The sequence below is a fragment of the Pan paniscus genome, chromosome 5 (genome assembly GCF_029289425.2).
Source record: "Pan paniscus chromosome 5, NHGRI_mPanPan1-v2.0_pri, whole genome shotgun sequence".
Classification (NCBI taxonomy): Eukaryota; Metazoa; Chordata; class Mammalia; order Primates; family Hominidae; genus Pan; species Pan paniscus.
In genome coordinates, this window is record NC_073254.2 from 127,780,574 (window position 1) to 127,800,942 (window position 20,369).

The 20,369-nt window shown below is 42.3% G+C and overlaps 1 protein-coding gene across 1 annotated transcript in view; it reads right to left on the minus strand.

Moving 5' to 3' along the window:
• The window catches only part of SCML4 (Scm polycomb group protein like 4), a 123,559-nt gene that overhangs the window by 64,973 nt on the left and 38,217 nt on the right, over positions 1–20,369 (minus strand). The window contains exon 2 of the mRNA XM_003824332.6: positions 8,644–8,858. Within this exon, the coding sequence (XP_003824380.1) occupies positions 8,644–8,799 (156 nt within the window). The 5' untranslated portion in view covers positions 8,800–8,858. The remainder of the gene's footprint in view (positions 1–8,643; positions 8,859–20,369) is intronic.

Below are 20,369 nucleotides of genomic sequence, written 5' to 3' on the forward strand. Positions count from 1 at the left end.
AGTAGCTGGGATTATGGGCACCCGCCACCACACCCAGCTAATTTTTGTATTTTTAGTAGAGACAGGGTTTCACCACATTGGCTAGGCTAGTCTCAAACTCCTGACCTCAAGTGATCTGCCTGCCTCTGCCTCCCAAAATGCCGGGGCTACAGGTGTGAGCCACTGCGCCTGGCCGGGATTAGTGTTCTTAAAAGAAGAGGAAGAGAGGCCAGAGCTTGCTCGCTGTCTCCACCATGTGAGGACACAGTAAGAAGGCAGCCATTGCCAAGACAGCCCTCACAGAACTGAATCCTGCTGCACCTTGATCTTGGACTTTAAATCCTCCAGGACGATGACAAAATTAATTTCTATATTGAAGCCACCCAGGCTATGGTATTTTGGTATGGCAGCCTGAGCTAAGACACCTCCCCACCTCTATTTAAGGAAGACTAGCTTTGTCCATGTCCCTGCCCATAGTTTTCCTTGTGGACACATTTCTCCTTGGAACTCACATTCTTTCTTCATACAAAACTCCCTTGGGGTTCTGAGGAGATGCTCCAGGGGAACAAAGTTAGAAGACATTGAATAGCTCACCATGTTTAACCACAGACTTTAGTCTAAAAACTTGCCTGCTGGAAATGCAAATTGGTTCCAATAACAAGAAGCTTGTGGCCAGTGACCTAATTCCATTCCTAGGAGTCAGCCTGTAACTGGGTCTACTCATACATTTTTCCTTCTGCACTTGGGGGAGATATTAAACACCCAAGAGATGGAAGGGCTGGTACCTTTTGGCCTTGAGGCCTGCTTTGGTCAAATCTGGGATTCTAATTAAATAATCATTGCACTAACACTTTCTTAGGAAAGTAAAATTACCCAAATAGAATAGATTGCCTTCATCACAGTGAAAGCAGAAGGGGATGCTTGGAGGTGGGAGTGGAATGGCCCACCCTTTCTTGTGCCTTTCAGAGATGCAAATGATGTGGGACAGGATTCGGATCCTATGGGTTCAGATGCTGGTCTGTATCCAGAGAGGGGCTGAGACTGGTGATGAGGTGGGGAGGGCTCCTGCTCTGCCTGAGGTGGGAAGGAATGGTTTCATTTCCTCCTCACCGAAGGAACCCAAGAGAGGAGGCAATGAAGCCAGTATTCCATGGGTACCAGGAGAGAGAAGGAAGAAAAAGAAAAACAAAAAAGTACTATCTGATATGGTTTCACTGTGTCCCCACCCAAATCTCATCTTGAATTGTAGCTCCCATAATTCCCACGTGTTGTGGGAGGGACCCGGTGGGAGGTAACTGAATCATGGGGGTAATTTCCCCCATACTGTTCTTGTGGTAGTGAATAAGTCTCACCAGATCTGATGGTTTTACAAGGGGAAACCCCTTTCGCTTGACTCTCGTTCTCTCTTATCTACTGCCATATAAGACATACTTTTCGCTTTCCACCATGACTGTGAGGCCTCCCTGGCCACGTGGAACTGTGAGTCCATTAAACCTCTTTTTCTTTATAAATTACCCAGTTTCAGGTATCTCTTTATCAGCAGGGTGAAAACAGACTAATACACTATCCTTAAATAAAGTAGGATTCAGAAAAACATCTATCCATGAGAGTCATTTAACAGAAGCTGTCCACTATGGCCTGCAACACCAACAATCTTTAGTAGAAACCATACATTTCAAGAACTGCTTGGTGTGATTGGGTTTCTTACAGAAACTGGTGAGGGGGTCAAGTTCTGTGCATCAGTGGCAATGGGATCAAAACTGTCAGCCCAGCTGATGAGAATGGGGACATGGACCATCCGGATACAGGCATCCTGAGCTCAGCAGAACTCTGATCCCCCATGGGCTGGAGCCGGCTTGTACTAGTCCATGAGAGAGGATTGTTACATCTTCAGGAGTATTGCAAGTGGATTGTTAAACACAGCCCTTATTAAAAATTATGAGGCAGAGGTTGCAGTGAGCTGAGATTGCGCCATTGCACTCCAGCCTGGGCGACAGAGTGAGACTCTGTGTCAAAAAATTTTAAAAATAAAAATTACAGTATATACACTTACAAGTTAATAAAGTTTGTAGGGAGTCTCTGAACCTACTCTGGCTCAGGAGGCTGCCCCATTCACAAGTCGTTTTTTACTTAGTGAAACTAAACAAACAAACAAACAAATAAAAAGTTTATTAAAAACAAAAGTAATAAATACTGACAACTCATCACTTGCTAATTTTACGACTGCATCTGTATTTCCAAGGGTTTGCTGCTGTACATCTTTTCCCAAATCCATATTCAGGGATGTCACATTGGTGGCTCAATATTGGCCATGAAGGGAATATTTACACATTAGAATCTGGGAAATGCTGTGAATTAGAGCTGTGTTGATTTATAGATTTTAAAAAATGATGGAGAAAATACTAAAAATGCAGATTAAACTTAAAAGCATGTCATGTCTATAGCTGTTACAATGTGAATAGCACAAAATACTTAAATTCTTTTTTGTCTTCAAAAACTATTATCCAATCCAGGCATGGTGGCACATGCCTGTAGTCCCAGCTGTTTGGGAGGCTGAGGCAGAAGGACTGTTTGAGGCCAAGAGGTCAAGGTTGGCCGGGTGCAGTCCTCACACCTGTAATCCTAGCACTTTGGGAGGCCCAAGTGGGTGGATCACCTGAGGTCAGGAGTTCAAGACCAGGCTGGTCAACATGGTGAAATCCCGTCTCTACTAAAAATACAAAAATTAGCCAGGCGTGGTGGTGCACGCCTGTAATCCCAGCTACTCAGGAGGCTGAGGCAGAAGAATTGCTTGAACCCGGGAGGCGGAGGTTGCAGTGAGCCGAAATTGCACCACTACACTCCAGCCTGGGCAATAATGTGAGACTCTGTCTCAAAAAAAAAAAGAAAAAGAGTTCAAGGCTGCAGTGAGCTATGATCTTGCTCCTGAATAACCACTGCACTCCAGCCTGGGCAACATAGTATAATAAAACCCTGTCCAGATAAAAAACAGAACTATTATCGAATTTAGCAAGGAAGTCATTCTCAGTCTTGACAAACAAGGAAAGCTCTGACATAAGACCTCATCGTTTACGCTCATTTTACTCTTTAACATGAGTGAAAATAACAACTAATATTCATGTCAGAGCTACGCTCAGAGTGCCAGCTGTAAAACATTTACCAGCCTACCACTGCCTCAGATCCACCGCTGAGCCTCACCCCTGACCCCTGTTCCAGCCCTGGGTGCATGGGCATTGGGGGGTAGGCAACAGAAGACACAGGGGATACAGTCCCTACCCTAGGTGCTGCGCAATGTTCAACCCGAGGAAATGGCCCCTGCCTTGTGACTGTGTCATAATTTCCCCCACAGACCACAGGTAGCAATCCATACCTACCATCAGCAAGACAGGGACCCTGAAAAGAGGCACAGGAAGGGTATTAGGTAGCCACTCTTCCCATCTGTACTATTAAGCTATCTTTTTTTTTTTTTTTTTTTTTTTTGAGACAGAATCTCGCCCTGTCACTAGACTGGAGTGCAGTGGCATGATCTTGGCTCACTGCAACCTCCGACTCCCTGGTTCAAGCAATTCTCCTGCCTCAGCCTCTCCTGACATGAATAGCTGGGATTACTGACACGCGCCACCATGCCCAGCTAGTTTTTGTATTTTTAGTACAGACGGGGTTTCACCATGTTGTCCAGGATGGTCTCGATCTCCTGACCTCGCGATCCATCCACCTCGGCCTCCCAAAGTGCTAGGATTACAGACATGAGCCACCACACCTGGCCTATTACGCTATCTTTAATGTCTGTAATACAACTCCAAGCAATACAACATCTGGACTGCCACAGAACCAGAGATGCCAATTCAACAGTTCTAATGAAAACACGTTTAGAAAGAGGCTTTAAACAAATGTTGAGACAAACAAACGAAAACCCTTTCTACTTAAGTTTGAATACTCAAGTTTCTACTTAAGTTCTCTTGCTTGAGATTTTTGTGAACTTAACTCTCTTGTTACACAGGGCAAAGAACACCTATTTTTTCAGAAAAAGAAAAAGGAAGAGAGAACAAAACAATCCAACGTACTGAAGGATTACAAAACATTGCATTTACCCATATTAATTAGAAAATTACTTCAGCAAGCAAATTTTCCAGTTAACAGAAGCCTGTCCTTTAGGTACTCAACAGAAGCTGCTAGCTGTTCCCAAATATCCATTCTCCCTTCTTCCTTTAATAATGGACTTCCTAAATTTTAGCTGATCACTCAGTAACCAGCACTGCGTTTCCTAGCTTCCCTTGTAGCTACGGGTGGCTGAGTGACTAACTGCTGGCCTGGGGAATGCAAATTGTAATGGATGTGCGACTTCGAGAATTGAGCCCTTCAAGGAGACAGGCGTGCCCTCAGCTAGCTCTGTGTTCCCATTCTGTTGTCTAAAACAGTGGGATAGTGGGACCTGGAGCAGCCATGTTATACCAGGAGGTAGAAACTGTGTGTTAACAATGGCAGAACTGGCTGGGCCCGGTGGCTCATGTCTGTAACCCCAGCGCTTTGGGAGGCTGAGGCGAGAGGATCTCTTGAGCCCAGGCATTCAAGACCAGCCTGGGGAACTCGGTGAGATTTCATCTGTACAAAAAAAAAAAAAAAAGTAAAAAAAGTAGCCAGGCATGGTGGCGTGCATCTGTATTCCCCACAACTCAATTGCTTGACCTGGGAAGTCAAGGCTACAGTGAGCTGTGAGGGTGCCTAGGTGACAAGCAACAATACAGGAACAGCCTGGGTCCCCACCCCATGGAGCCATCATACCAGCCTTCCCACACTTTAACATGAGAAAGAAATTAGCTTCTTTTTTCTTTAAAGCCACTGTTATTTAGCCCTTGTTACAGCAGCTGAATTTGTATCCCAAATGACACAATTACCAACATTTTAAGTCATTTTAACTATTTTGTTTTTAACATTTCAAGGATGATATCCTTTCTAGAACATGCCACACCTTTCTTAACTCATTAAACAGAGCAGACAGAACATCATTTCCTCTTTTTTGACTTGAGAAGCATAATTGCTATTCTGAACAATAATACAAGGCGATGGCTGAGGAGCGGAGGGCTGCTGCCTCCTGTGGGCTTGGTTCATTCATGCCTAAGTCCTGCAGTTTTTCTGCACTTCTTTCCTCTCACTCTCAAACTATCAAGGATCAAATAAGAAATACACACAAAATGTTTCCACCCGGAGCCTCAAACATAAAAGTATTCAATAAATATTTTGTATGATTATGATTGCTATTAGTATTATTATTACCTTTTACTGGGGACAAACAGCTATTTTTCAAAACCCAGAACTTGTTTCTTCTGCTTAAATAAAAATCCCAACCAGGAAGACACAGAAGATTGAAATCCCACTATTAGAGGCATTATAACCAGCTGGCTCAACAGAATGGAAACTAGGATTTGTTCTTAGTGCAGCCCCCTCCGTTTCTTTAAAAATACCTTGGTGGTCTTTTTGGTCATGAAATGTAAGGAAAATCTACCTATTGATCTTGGGGAGTCTCTGAACTAAGGACCTCAACCAATAGCAGATGTTTCAAATGGAGGGTAAATGCTCTGTTTGATCATGAACAAGGCTATTTTCATGGTAGTCAGAGTATGGCTCTTCATAGAACATACGACATTCAGAGGTTTTGCTTTCTTTGACCAGGGCAAGAAGGGGGCAGTAGCACCATAAAATGTGATACTCTTCCAGCTGTGAGTCTGCCCCAGTCATGTGGCTGCAAGCCTGGGGCCAAGAGGGAGATGGCCAGATGGGCCCTGGGAGGGGGCCTGACCTATGAACTCTAGAGCATTGACACCTGACCGCCAGTGTAACCCTCCCTTATCTGCCTGCAATTCACTCATGTTATCCTCAGGAAGCAGTTAAGTGTCACAGCCTGTGTTACATGTTCTTGAGTCTTGAAGGGAGGTCTTGGACCAGAGAGAGTTCCCACATGTGCACAGAGGTGATTGACAGAGCAGCTGGGGAAGCATCAGGCAAGAAGTGACAAATGTCAACCAGCATAGACTTGTTATACAGTCAACACAATGAGGCGTCCTCAGAATCTCCTGGAGAAGAGCCTGCCAAAGGCTCAGAAACATATTATTTTATTACGATGCTATTATTAACATCAATATATCATTGTAATAATGTTATTGATATAATAAAATTATGTTATATCTTATTTTATAAGATTGACATTATTGTATTATTTCTCTCTTGTTAGTATATTATCATCTCACTACAAAAGTTATTATTCTCCAGCGTCCAGCTGTGTATGGAGTCTTCTCCCCCAAAATACCTTCCCCTTCAAATCTAAGGCTACTAACCAGCTGTAATTGAGCTTGCAAGAAACATGTTAACAAAAAATGTAAACAAATTCTGATGGAAGGCCTGGAAGCATTTTCTTAGCAATGAAATACAAGATCTTTAAAAGTTAGACCAAGTAATATCTTACTTTGCTTGGTCAGGATTTTTTTTAACAACTTCTGGCTCCCCAGCTGTGTCCCAGAGAGTTAAAATCGTCAAATTAGTGGACATTTGGCAAATGGAGTGAAACTGTACAATTTCTGAGCTGGCTTCTTCACAATTAAAGTCCTGTCATTAATGGTAAAATGGGGTGTCCAGGTCTAGGAAATTGTCAAAATAAAACTGGGGAGATTAATAGGTTGCCAACTTTATTTTGCCAACTAAGAACATTTTTAAAAATTACTAAATCCTATTAACATACAACATTTAATAAAACAAAACATTTTACCACCAAGATAGTAGGAAGCAGATATTTCAGAATAAAGGATCATCCTTTAAGAGGAATCATTTGAACTTCATGAAGACTTTCAAATGGCTCTTGTTTTTCTTATGTCACCACGGATGGGTGGGAACTTCATGCAGAATGGCACCCGGTTTGGAACTATTATTCTAGAACATTATGCCCATAGCTTGGGAAGCTGTCTGGGAGTTGTTGGCCTAAAATAATTTCCATACATTTTCCTAAATATGTGGGAAGTAGATTCAAGGAAGAGGAGTGGCCTACTTCCCATAAGAGAAACTCTATGAGGAAATGGGAAGAGACTGCCTGCTTTGGGCAGAGCTCTGTATTATCAGCCAACCAACCCAAAGATTTCTTCCAGACCTGAGTTGTCTCTGAGTGTCATGAGTGCTGAAAACTACCCTTTTGAGGAGACAGGAAAATTGTGAAATCAGGTTCCTTTCATGGAATGAATTTTCCATTCTTCCTGGCCCCAGGAATGCCGAGTCTGTTGGTAATTTTCATTCTTGGGTCACAGCCTCCAGGAGAGTAGGAGAAAGGCCAAATAGGAGACAGAAGTCTTCAGTATGTTTCTTCGAATCCTGGATTTGCTCAATGCATCTATAAACAGAAAGGCTGCCCTGCTCCAGCCCTCCAGATGCAATTCCCAGAAGCCAACAACTGCACAGTAGTGAGTGGGTAAGACTGGCCCTACGCCAGCTTCAGAGACAGTTCTAAAGCTGGCATGCACATGAAAGAAAGGAGATTCTTGTTGTTAGAAGAACAACCAGTGAGAGAAGACTTTACCTCATGAGATAGCTGAGTAAAAGCTTCTTTTACTAAAACCAAGGACCCCACAATAACTTTGAGGAGCCTTCCTCCCACCTACTGATTTTATTTTCCAGCATTTGGAAGAACTATGGAGAACCAAAGGCATAAAGATTGAATTCATTACCAACTCTTCCAGAAGCTCTTTCTACTGACCTGAAATAATTTCCATATATTTTCCTAAATATATGGGAGTTAATTGCCAATTTGCATTCTGGTTTCAGTATTCAGGTCTCAAGATGGAAACATAAGCCTTTATTTCACGAAAAATAGATAAAGGAAAACTTCTGAAGCTCATTTTCTAATGCCCGAAAGGTTTGTGAAGAACAAGTGTAACATTTTTTTCCTCTCTAGTAGCCTATTCAAAAACAACTAAGAGAAGCAGCCCTCCCTTGAGTTTGAGTTGGTTTATGATTGTGGTTACATCAGAGGATTTATTCTCCATCCCAGCCTCTCCAAATCACTGCTAATTCTTAAAAGGGTCACAGGAATGTAATTTTGCCTGATATGCCTCCTTGTAGCCAAACTCGACATCAGCACCTTTTAGAAGTGGGAAACTAGGAATTAACACGCTGAATTTTCATTATGACTCTCTGTGTTGAGGTTCTGTTTGGGAAGACTTTCCCATGTCCTTTGACACTGGCCTGCTCACGTTATTAATTTAAATGTCTCAGGAACATCATCTGCTCCTGCTAAAATAAATGACAAATGAGTTCTGGAAAGTGGCTTCGAGATTTACCCTAGTAGGAACAGTCAGGGGAAAGCTCAGTGTCTGAAACACTAATTTAGATGCAAGGTTTAATAATGTGTGTTTAGCGATGACCCTAAAATCTGCTCACTCACAACTTTCCCCATCTGGTGTAATTTGCTTTCTCCACTTGGAAAAATGCACACGACAGCATGCATTATGTGCCATGTTGTAACAGTGAGACCTCATCCGTCACATACTTCACCGAGGGAGGCTTATTTCTCATCCTGTCTCTACCAAGCTCCCAACCTCTAGTGGCATTTTGCAGTGCAGGTCTGACCAAGTACCCATGCCCCAGCCCAATACCACTTTGGAGAAGGAGATGATGGAGCCGTACCTTGTACCCGGGTTTCCGCCCTCTTTTCTTTGGGATCTTCACTGCTGGTAAAGAGCCAGCTGAAGCAGAATAAAGGTTATGAACTGCCATCTTCATAGGCGTGGAGTGAAGTGAGGGTCGGCCTCGCTTTCTCCCCGGGATCCTTTGAGACTGCATTTCTGCTGGTGCCAGTCTTACAGAATGAGGTGACAAATCGCTCACAGGCAGAAGAGGTGCTAAGAATTAGTCCAGACACAAAGCAAAACAAAAACAGAAGGGTTTGTTTGGTTTGCAAGGCAAACATGATCCTGTCTGGTGATTTTGGCGATACCTACCACTTATTGGAGGGGAAGACCAAATATGAAGGAGCTAGGTACCACTAGATGCATTTACGATGCTGTTGGGCCTCTGGGGGAGTTAATTGGTGTAATTTCAAGGATGTTGAATTTCCATGGGGCAAGTGAAGTAGGGAAGATACTGGCTAGGCAAAGAAAACAATAGTTTCCCAGCTCCAAACACAGCTGATAATGTCACCAGCAACAAAATGACTTTGTCTGTGTCTCAGTTTCCTCAGTTAGTTCAACTTTGAACTGTTGTAACAATAATATTAAATAAACAAAGCCACTCTCTCATGTTCACTCCTATCTCTTTGCTTGAGTTATAAATTGTCATGACGTCTTTTTCTCTTGAAAGAAATTTAAGAAATTTAAATTGATCAAATCAATTGTATGAAAGTTGATGATGTCCCTGTATCAAAATGTGGACAGAGATTTACATACAGGTATGTTCATTTTAACATGACTTGTTCATTTTAACATGATTTAGAATTGCAAAATTAAAATGGATGCAACCCAAATAATAAGCAATAGGAGAATACTTAATATCTGCAGAATAAAACAATCAACTAGTTAAAAGCCTTTAATGACATTCTTTGAACAACATGATGTTGAATAAAAAAAGCATCACACATTAAAATGACCTCAACTACGCAAAAAATGTGTATGGTAAAAAAGTGGAAGGAGACATGCTAAAATGCCACCAAGGCAAAGATGGCAGGACTATGGGTAATTGTTCAGCATGTACAATCCTCTGTACAGATACCACACATACTACAATAATCTTAGCATGGCGCTAAAAATATGAATAATAAGGCCAGGCACGCCAGGCACACTGACTCATGCCTGTAATCCCAGCACTTTGGGAAGCTGAGGCTGCTGGATCACTTGAGCCTAGGAGTTCGAGACTAGCCTGGACAACATAGCGAAACCCCATCTCTACTAAGAATACAAAAATTAGCCAGGCTTGGCTGCCCATGCCTGTAATCCCAGCTACTCGGGAGGCTGAGGCAGGAGAATTGCTTGAACCAGGGAGGCAGAGGTTGCAGTGAGCTGAGATCGCATCACTACATACAAGCCTGGGTGACAGAGCAAAACTGTCTCAAAAAAAAAAAAAAAAAAAGAATAAGCTTCTCAGGTAGAATTGCCTAAACCTTGAAGCAAGAGGTAGTTGATCAAACTTGACTCAAAGAACATAGTGGTATCATGAGCTCAGGGGTCAGACTTCCTGGAATGTTCAGGAATGTGATGAGTGAGGCAGAACTTTAGACTTTGATTCAGGGGTGATAAAATTCATTTTTAAGGATTAGTGGTACCTTACAGTGGAAATGAGAGGCTTTTGCCCAAAAGCTTGTAGAAGAAGTTGGGGAAGACGATGGGCATAGTCCCTACACCCTGGCCTGGGCCTTGTCTACAAGGACAAGATTGCTCTGCTCAGGACAGAAAATATAAAATAGTGGAAGTTCTTAAAAACATGATAGGAAATATTGGGTATCCTTTATAGATTTAAGGTCACTTTGTTAATTTTCTGAATATGAGCAGTATTCTATCAATAATCTTGATTGTTCTTGGAAATACCATATGTAGTAAATAGAATTTTAAAGTACAAATTTATTTTTTGAATGCACTGTTAAACAGAAAACAATGCACTGTTAGACAGACAAGGTGTTTTGGATATGAATTTTTTTTCTGTTCTTGTGAGTTTAAGAAAAATACTCGGTCTCATTGATTCTAAGAAGCATATTTTTCATATATTAACATCTCTGAAATCAGGGTGCACCCTACAGTGTGTCAGAATTCCATAGGGAGCATTTTTTTTTCTATCTTAGTAGTACATAAAATAATGACAGGTGATATAACTAAAGGTATCTTAAAGTCAATCAGTTAGGATGAGGGACTATAAGCTCATTAACATGTGAACAAAAAAATCATCCTACTTCTAGACTTAGTGCCAATAAATATGCTCCACAGTGCCAATAAATATCCAAAATATTTGTTTTCCAAAAAGAGGCTACTAAAAACATTGAAGAACCACCAAATTTATTTAATAAGATTTTCACTATATGAAAGTTGGTCCGAGTCTAATTTTGAACTATTCTCATCAAGTTTCTGCTTCTTCCTTATTATTTTTATAGACTTTAAACTCAGGAATTATTTTTTTCCTAGTTTGGGACATGCTTCTCTGCTTTACTACTTTGTCTTTACTGAGGAGTAAAGACAACCTATCCAGTAACATCAAGATCCGAAGTCAACAAGAGAAAACCCATGATCAGGCTGGGTGCGGTGGCTCACACCTGTAATCCCAGCACACTGGGAGGCCGAGGCGGGCAGATCACCTGAGGCCAGGAGTTCCAGACCAGCCTGGCCAACATGGGGAAACCCCGTCTCTACTAAAAACACAAAAAATTAGCTGGGCATGGTGGCAGGCGCCTATAATTCCAACTACTAGGGAGGCTGAGGCAGGTTGCAGTGAGCTAAGATCACGCCACTGCACTCCAACCTGGGTGTGACAGAGTGAGACTCCATCTCAAAAAAAAAAAAAAAAGAAAGAAAAGAACAACAAATCAACACTCACACAAAAACATCTACAAGCATTTAGGCAAGATAAACAGGTCATTTACAGTGGAAAGAATAAACAGGCCAGTTCACTTCAGCACCATCAGCCAGAAGATAATGGAGTCACCATGGTGGCATTTTTTTCCTGTTATTTATAGTTGTTGACACACTTGCACCCACCACAGGGCCTTTGCATTTGCAGTTCCCTTTGCCTGGAATGCTCTTTCTTCCCCCTCTAGTCCATGCCTCTCCTTCCTTAGTTAACTCAAGGAAGCTTTCTCTGACCCCGATAGGGTTTCCTGAGCTTAGAGTTCCTCAACTGAGACACAAACCCACTGCATGTGCAGTATCCGCCATGGAGCTTGAACAAGGGAAGCCCATGAGAACATGAAGTTGTGTGACTTGCTGTATCTCTGACCTAGGAGCTATCTGTCTTCTGCCAGCATCTGTGACACCAGGGCCGGTTAATTTGTTTGCTGTCAGAGAGGGTAAAATCTCAGACCCTTCACAGTTCTTCATATAGAATTCATAAGAAGTAGAAAGATTCCAATGAAGGAAATAATATTTCTTAAAATTTTGCCAATGTCCTTAAATAAGATTTGAATAAATAAGATTATTTTATTTTGGGACAGATGGGCATTTCTAAAATATAATTTTAATTAAATGCAATCACATTAAAAATCCAAACTGACTTTAGAAAAAGAAGGGCAAAACAAAGTCTAGTGAGGAAGATTTGCCCTCCTAGTTATTAAAATGTGCTATAAATCTCCAATCATGGCAGCAGTATGGTATAGGAGTAGCAATTGGGTCAATGGAAAAGTTAGTCCAGAAATTAAATGTATATTAAATTTCCATTCAAAAAATTTAGGAACGTTTCACATCAAGACAGGAAAGCGCAACAAATGATTTATGGACAACTGGCATTTAGAAATAAATAAAATTTTACCTATATTTAAAAAAAATATTTTTAGAAATTCCCAACACTTAAATATACATAAAAAAAGAAACATTAAAAAGTCCTAAAGACAATATAAGTCAACATTTGTATGTTCTCGGAATGGGGATGAGCTTTCTAAGTACTGGATATTAGAAAACTTGGGAAGCAGAACTAGAAAGATTGATAGACATGACCACGTAAAACTCAAACACTTTCATAAAGCAAATGTAAAATCATAAAAAAGATTGAAAATAAAGCTAAGGAAACTATTTGCTACATATGGGAACAACAAAAGGTTAATACAAAGAACTGCAAATTATAAAAATACTAGGTTGGTGCAGAAGTAGTCACGGTTTTTACCATTGAAACTAATGGCAAAAACCGCAATTACTTTTGCACCAACCCAATAAAAGTGAAACTCACTCCCCCAATACACACAATAGAAAATGAGCAAAGGATACAAAAAGACAAGCAGGAAAGAAGGAAGGAAGGAAAGAGGTGAATTATTACAAGAAAAGATTCTGCACTTTATTGCCAACTCCCCCAAAAAGTAAATTAAGGTATCATTTGTCGATTGCCAGATTGATAAATGTGAAAAACCCTGACAGTGCTCATGTTGGTGAGGGGCTGATGCAATGGGCACTCTCATTGATTGTTGGCAAGGGTACAAACTGGCTAGCCTTTCTGGAGGACAATTTGAAAAGCACGTAAAAATTTACACAGTCACACCTCCTAATCCAACTTTATCACTCCTGAGGATTTATCCTAAAAAAAGAATCAGACAAGAGCACAAAGATATATGGCCAAGGATATTCTTTGCAGCATTCTTTATAATAGTGAAATACTGAGAGCAATCAAAATGTCCCTCAAAACAACAGTGGTTTAGCACATTATTTCACATTCATAAAATGAAATATTTGTATATATATATGTACATATACATGTATATGTGAAGATTGCAAAATAGCATATATACTTTGATTCTCTACATATATTTTATGTATATAGATAAAGATAAATCTGCACATGTTTAAGCATAAAAAGGTCTGGGAAAAGTAATCATCAAAAGGCTGATGACAATGTGTCTGGGCAGGAAAATACTAAAAGATGCTCTTTCTTTCCTCTTTGTACACTTTTGCATTGTCTGAATTTGTTTTTTGTTTTTTGTTTTTTTTTTTTGAGATGGAGTCTTGCTGTGTTGCCAGGCTGGAGTACAGTGGCACAATCTCGGCTCGCCGCAACCTCCGCCTCCCGGGTTCAAGCAATTCTCCTGCCTCAGCCTCCCAAGTAGCTGGGATTACAGGTGCTGGCCATCATGCCCGGCTAATTTTTGTATTTTTAGTAGAGACGGGGTTTCACCATGTTTGCTTGATTGGTCTTGAACTCCTGACCTCGTGATCTGCCCACCTCGGCCTCCCAAAGTGCTGGGATTAGAGGCATGAGCTGCCATGCCCAGCCACATTGTCAGAATTTTTAAAATCAGAATTAGAAAAATAGGATAAAGAGAAAAATAAGCAATGAATGGATGATTCTTATTTTCTGAAAGTTTCTACTGAAAATTTTTGCTTCCTGGAATGGCCTTTTGTTTTCTTGTTTTCTAACAGTTTTTGTTCTTGAGCCACAGAACTTCAGTGGCTACTATGTTAACGTTGCAAACAAAAGTAACAAAAAGGCAAAAAGGTCTTTATCAATCAGCAAAAATATCAGAAAAAGTTGTTCCAGAGCTAAGAAGCACATCTATAAACAGATGATGGACAGGAGTGTTTCACCAGACCCCAGAAAGTAGCAGCTTGCCACCATTACCCTCCTTGCCACCACCTCCCCCTCCTTGACACCACCTCCCCACAGGTGGCAGCTGGGCCACTGCTCTTTTCCCAGATTCCCCCATCCCCAAAGACCTTCAAAGACCTCAAATGCTGTCCAAAGTTATTCTACCCATAGATATATAATTTAACACATCCAAATATATAAATCAGGCCGGGTACAGTGGCTCACACCTGTCATCCCAGCACTTTCGGAGGCTGAGGCAGGTGGATCACTTGAGGTCAGGAGTTCGAGACCAGCCTGGCCAACACGGTGAAACTCCCATCTCTAATAAAAATGCAAAAATTAGCCAGGCATGATAGCATATGCCTGTAGTCCCAGCTATTCGGGAGTTGAAGCACAAGAATCACTTGAATCCGGGAGATCACGCCACTGCACTTCAGCCTGGACAACAGAGTGAGCGAGACTCTATCTCAAAAAAAAAAAAAAAAAATATATATATATATATATATATATATATATATAAATTGAGAATGCCCAGGATCCTGGAGGGATATATGAAACCTCTGAATTTTTCTGCTTTCAACTGTGGACTTCAGCGCAGTGAATACTATCTCAGTTCAGGTCAGATTTGAAAGCCATCTTGAAGCACAGTGCTTTAGTAGTCATTAAAAGAATCTGTCCCTAAAACAGCCTAGTCATCAACTCTCTAAGTCTCCAAGTTATAACCTTTAAACAGTTGTCAAATCCTGGCCTGGAATATTAAATCAAGTGATTTTCCGCTGGCTTTCTAAGTCTCCCTCTTCTTATCAAGCCAAGACTTGGCTAGAAATACTACAACGGAAAGCAAGAGTAACTAAGATCTGTTCTATTAATTTGGAATGACATTTTACATGTTAGCTTTGCAAATCTAATACATATCAACCAAGGTCCTGGCGAATCATGCTTCATCAAGATGAAGATCAAGAAATAACCAAATCCAAAGCATACTCCAATCCCATGGAGCCACTGGGTCATACAAGAGTTAGTCTGAGACATGTATTCATGTATTTACTCATTCATTTACTAATTTGTCCAACAGATTTCTGTTGAATAGACAGTGAGGCTCAAACACTATGCTTAGGTACTCTGATGCCAAATAAAAATAAGACACATCCCGGCCGGGCGCGGTGGCTCACGCCTGTAATCCCAGCACTTTGGGAGGCCGAGGCGGGTGGATCACGAGGTCAGGAGATCGAGACCATCCTGGCTAACACGGTGAAACCCCGTCTTTACCAAAAATACAAAAAATTAGCCGGGCGTGGTGGCAGGCGCCTGTAGTCCCAGCTACTCGGGAGGCTGAGGCAGGAGAATGGCGGTAACCCGGGAGGCGGAGCTTGCAGTGAGCCGAGATCGCGCCACTGCACTCCAGCCCGGGCAACAGAGGGAGACTCCATCTCAAAATAAATAAATAAATAAATAAATAAATAAATAAATAAATAAATAAATAAATAAGACACATCCCCTCAGATAGTCATTGTCTACAGAGAAGCAAACGAGCAAACAGGCAATAATAACATGCAAGACAGCTGGTCTAACAGGTTTTGTAAGAAATGCTATGAGAACACCAAGGAGGAGGGAGATCAATTCTTTTAGTAAGGTTGGGAAGGGTAGGAGCAGGTGATATCAGAGCTAGGATTTTCCCGGGCAGAGCAGAGCAAGATAGAGGCACAGGGCTGGTGATGATGCAGGGATGTTTGGTGGTGCATGGAGAAGGGGTAAGCCAGCCCAACTGGAAGCAGGATCAATGGCTTCTGTTGTTTCTATGAGAAGTGAACGGAGGTAGCTTTAAGGATGCCTAGCCTCTGCTGGACTCTAAGTTGTTTCCTTCTATTAACTGCATGGAGTGTGTTCCTGACCTTGGGGTAATGTTCTAACTCACTGTCATTTCGAAAACACAACCCTATCTTCTCTTGTTCTGGGACGCCATGTTGCCCTCACTGTGAGCCAATGTCTCCAGTGTCATTCTTCTGCCAGCAGTTTCATCCTAATGCTCGTGTGTCTGCAAGCTGCTTAGGGCTGTCTGTGAGGTGGTTCCCAAGGATCAAAATGCACTTTGGCATCTGTCTGAAATTCCACCATTTCCAAGGTGGCTCAAACTCTCCTGCTTTGGAGGCCTTTCCTCGTCCACACACTGGTCTCTCAACTCCTTTACCACCCATTGTGTGCACTTCCAGTTTCATCAAGCACTGATTACATGATGGCTTATACAGTTTTCCCTTTGTTTTGAACACATAAATGATATCTGTACATCCATGGAGGCCAGGGGCCATGTTTCACATGTCACTCTGCTCCTTACAGCCCCTGGTACAGTATTGCACCCACAGAGCACGCCTGGCACTGGTGGCAACCTGTTCACTGTGGAGTCTATCCATCTTACTGAGGCTGATGGCCCACAGCTGGAGTCGGAAGTGCCTTTGTATTTTAAATCTTTGGATAGAAATACATCAATATAATAGAATGCCTTTGATAGAACGAAACCTTCATACCGTAAGAAGAATAGGGCCACCAATATAATCTGTTAAAGTGAAAAAAAATAAATTCCCTTACACACATTTTTTTCCAGTTCTGATACTAAAATTTGACCAACAGAAGCTAAAGCCAAGACTCACGTGTACTCATTCTTAGCATCAAATTTTTCCCTTGGATACTATTCTCCACCATAAATAAATCCAGGAGGCTGAGTGTGGTGACTCATGCCTGTATTCCCAGCAATTTGGGAGGTCAAGGCAGGCGAATCATTTGAGCCCAGGAGTTTGAGACCAGCTAGGCAACATGGTGAGACCCTGTCTCTACAAAAAATACAAAAATTAGTTGAGCGTGGTGGCACACATCTGTGGTCCCAGCGACTTGGGAGGCTAAGGTGGCAGGATTGCCTGAGCCCGGGAAGTTGAGGCTGCTGTGAGCCAAGATCTCGTCACTGCACTCCAGCCTAGGTGACAGAGTGAGGCCCAGTCTCCAATAATAATAATAATAATAATAATAAAACTTAAAAAAAAAAACCAGGACTCGTCAGAGATGACTGATTTCATATCTTGGGGATAGAGAAGAGTCGACATTAGCTTGTAACATATAATTATTACCAGAACAAAGATAATTTTGAGAATATCATCGGTGCTAAGAGGACAAAGAAGCAACTTGTAACAAGTTATGAATCAATAATAATAATAACCGTAGCAATGTAGCCAATTGACATAAATTGTTTGTGATAAGCAATGGGTTTTTTTTTTATATTCAAAAGACTTAGATAAGGCACACCAGACTATGGTTGTAGTTGTTTTAACACAAAAGAAGGGTGAATAGAATAAAAGTGATTTAGGTGATTTTAGTAAGTATAGGAGAGCTTATGTATAGGTATTTTGTTCTGTTGAGTACTGATATGCACAGTCTAAAAAGAGAAAGTTAGAGTTTAAGGCCAGCTGGACAACATGGTGAGACCCTGTCTCTACAAAAAATACAAAAATTAGCAACAAAAATTAGAAACAAACCCAGTTTCTGAATACAAAGAAACTGAAAGTAAACCAACTTGTCCTGAAAAAAATAGGAATTGACCCAGGAACAAAAAGACTGGCTAGTCAATCTCAGTTGTCCCACATGATAAGCAGGCCAAAAGAGGTTCACCAAGCCGGGCGTAGTGGTTCACGCCTGTAATCCCAGCACTTTGGGAGGCCGAGGCGGGTGGATTGCTTGAGCTCAGGAGTTCAAGACCAGCCTGAGCAACAGGGCATAACCCCATCTCTACCGAAAATACAAAAATTAGCCCAGTATGGTGGTGTGTGCCTGCGCTCCCAGCTATTCAGGAGGCTGAAGTGGGAGGATTGCTGGAGCCTGGAAAGTTGACACTGCCGTAGCTGTGATTGTGCTGCTGCTGTAAGCCATTATTGTGCCACTGCACTCCAGCCTGGGCAACAGAGTATGACCCTGTCTCAAAAAAAAAAAAAAAAAAAAAGAAAGAAAGAAAGGAAAAAAGAGGTTCAACAGAACGTTCAAGGGTGATAAATCCACCAAATATCTTTACAGGAGTTGCAAGGTGCAAACTTGTTTCTTCAGCCAGTAGTAGATGAAGCTTCTAGATGTGTCTCATAAGTATATGGAGACCAAGGCTCATGCACCTCCTTCTCCAGATGTAGAACTCTGAACTCTGTTGTTGGATGGGGGTACAATGAGCTCCTCAGGTCCTAGTAATGGGCCCTCGCTGTGAGGGAAGACTCTGAAATCCTGTCAAATCCATTCCACCGTTGGCTAAACCTGTAAAAGCTATCACTATTCTCAAATGCTAGAACCTTCCCTGCCCCCAAGAGGGGTACAACAGCCAGGGTGACAGAAAGCCAAGATTCATATATTTAAGGACAAGGAGGAAAGATAAATGAAGTAAGAACAGAGAATATGCACAGTGAAGCGGGAAAAACACCCATTCCAGCCTGCAGGATTCGGAAACGCTTTAGAACATTTTAAAGCATGAGCAATAGGCATGCCGCAGAGGTAGGAAAAGTTTTCCTGGCCTGGCTCAGCTGTACCCTAAATCTACGTATTCTCTGGGGCCCACCAGTCTCCTCAGTTGGCACAGGAAGAGGAGGAAAGACTGCTTCTAACTCCAGTCCTGCCATCAGGCCTGCTTGTTGGGGCTGCTCCTTAGAAGGTGAGCTCAAGGGAGCATGAGAAGGGAGGGATCGGTCCCGGGGGGCTGAGTGTGCCCCCTCCCTGTCTCAGATGTCCATCCCTTCTTTTTAAATCAAGTCCCACATTAACAGGCCTTACCCAGCACTGTGGAGATTGCACGTGGGGCCCTGGGCCGTTTCCCTCAGCTGCATTTCTTACTCTTCTCCTGCTCTTCTCTGCACCAAAGCAGGTGTTGTTCCCCTAGTTCCTGTGACTGTCAGCTGCTGGATAAGTTTGCCTGATGGCAGGTGCTGGTCTGAGTTTGCCTGATGGGAGGTGCTGGTCTGAGTTTGCCTGATGGGAGGTGCTGGTCTGAGTTTGCCTGATGGGAGGTGTTGGTCTGAGTTTGCCTGATGGCAGGTGCTGGTCTGAGTTTGCCTGATGGCAGGTGCTGGTCTGAGTTTGCCTGATGGCAGGTGCTGGTCTGAGTTTGCCTGATGGCAGGTGCTGGTCTGAGTTTGCCTGATGGGAGGTGCTGGTCTGAGTTTGCCAGATGGCGGGTGCTGGTCTGAGTTTGGAGGTGGAGGTTGGGATGGGTGAAGCCCATCTTTGGTGAAATTCCCATCTCTGGTGAAATCCCCATCTTTGCTTGGCTAGGTCCCTACTAGAAACTACTCCTCGTCCATGGCTCCAGCTCCCTCTGAACAGGCCCAAACAGTGCCAAGCTCTGCTGGGCGACCGGGTCCTCGTTTCTGTCCTGCCACCTCCTGCCCCTGCCTCTCAAGCTTAGGGGTGGTTGCAGCTGCAGGGACGGTGGCTGAGTGCCCAGTCTCTTGTTTTGGCTCATCACTGTGTGACCATTTCCTGCATTAAATACTCAATGCCTTAAATACTAAAGAGATTTCCTAGTTAGACCCCAACAGACAGACATGAAAAGGACAGCATCTGCCTGCCCTTGAGACCAGTTCGTGACCGGGCAGAATGGGAAAACTTGTAAGAAAGGGAATTTCCTATCTTTCCTATTATTTTAAAGCATGGAGTCTGTCTCTCTGTGACCACACCTGGAGATACACCTGCAGGCAAAACCCGTAAGTCAAGAGAAGGGACCCAGAGGACGGGGAAGATGCAATGTTCTCTGCCACTGATGTGGTCAGCAGAATCATGGATAAAAGAAATGAGAGAGAATGACTTTTAAGATAAATGTGGAAATTTACACAGTGGCATGTATATCATGCTATCATACAGTGGGTAAAGAAGATGCATGTAAGCATTTCACATCTATACATGCATGTATGCTTATGGATGCATAAGATACCACTGGAAGCATTTTTACAATAGTAGCAATTGTCCCTTGCTGGGGTGGGGAGAGGAAATGGGGTTCTAAGGACTGGAGAGAGAGGAAGGGTTTTTTTCTCTGCATACTCTTTTTTACCATTTGAATGCTGTATATTTTTAAAAAATAAAAACAATCCAATAAAATCAATCTAAATGAGTGAGTGGCTCTGATATCCTCAGCT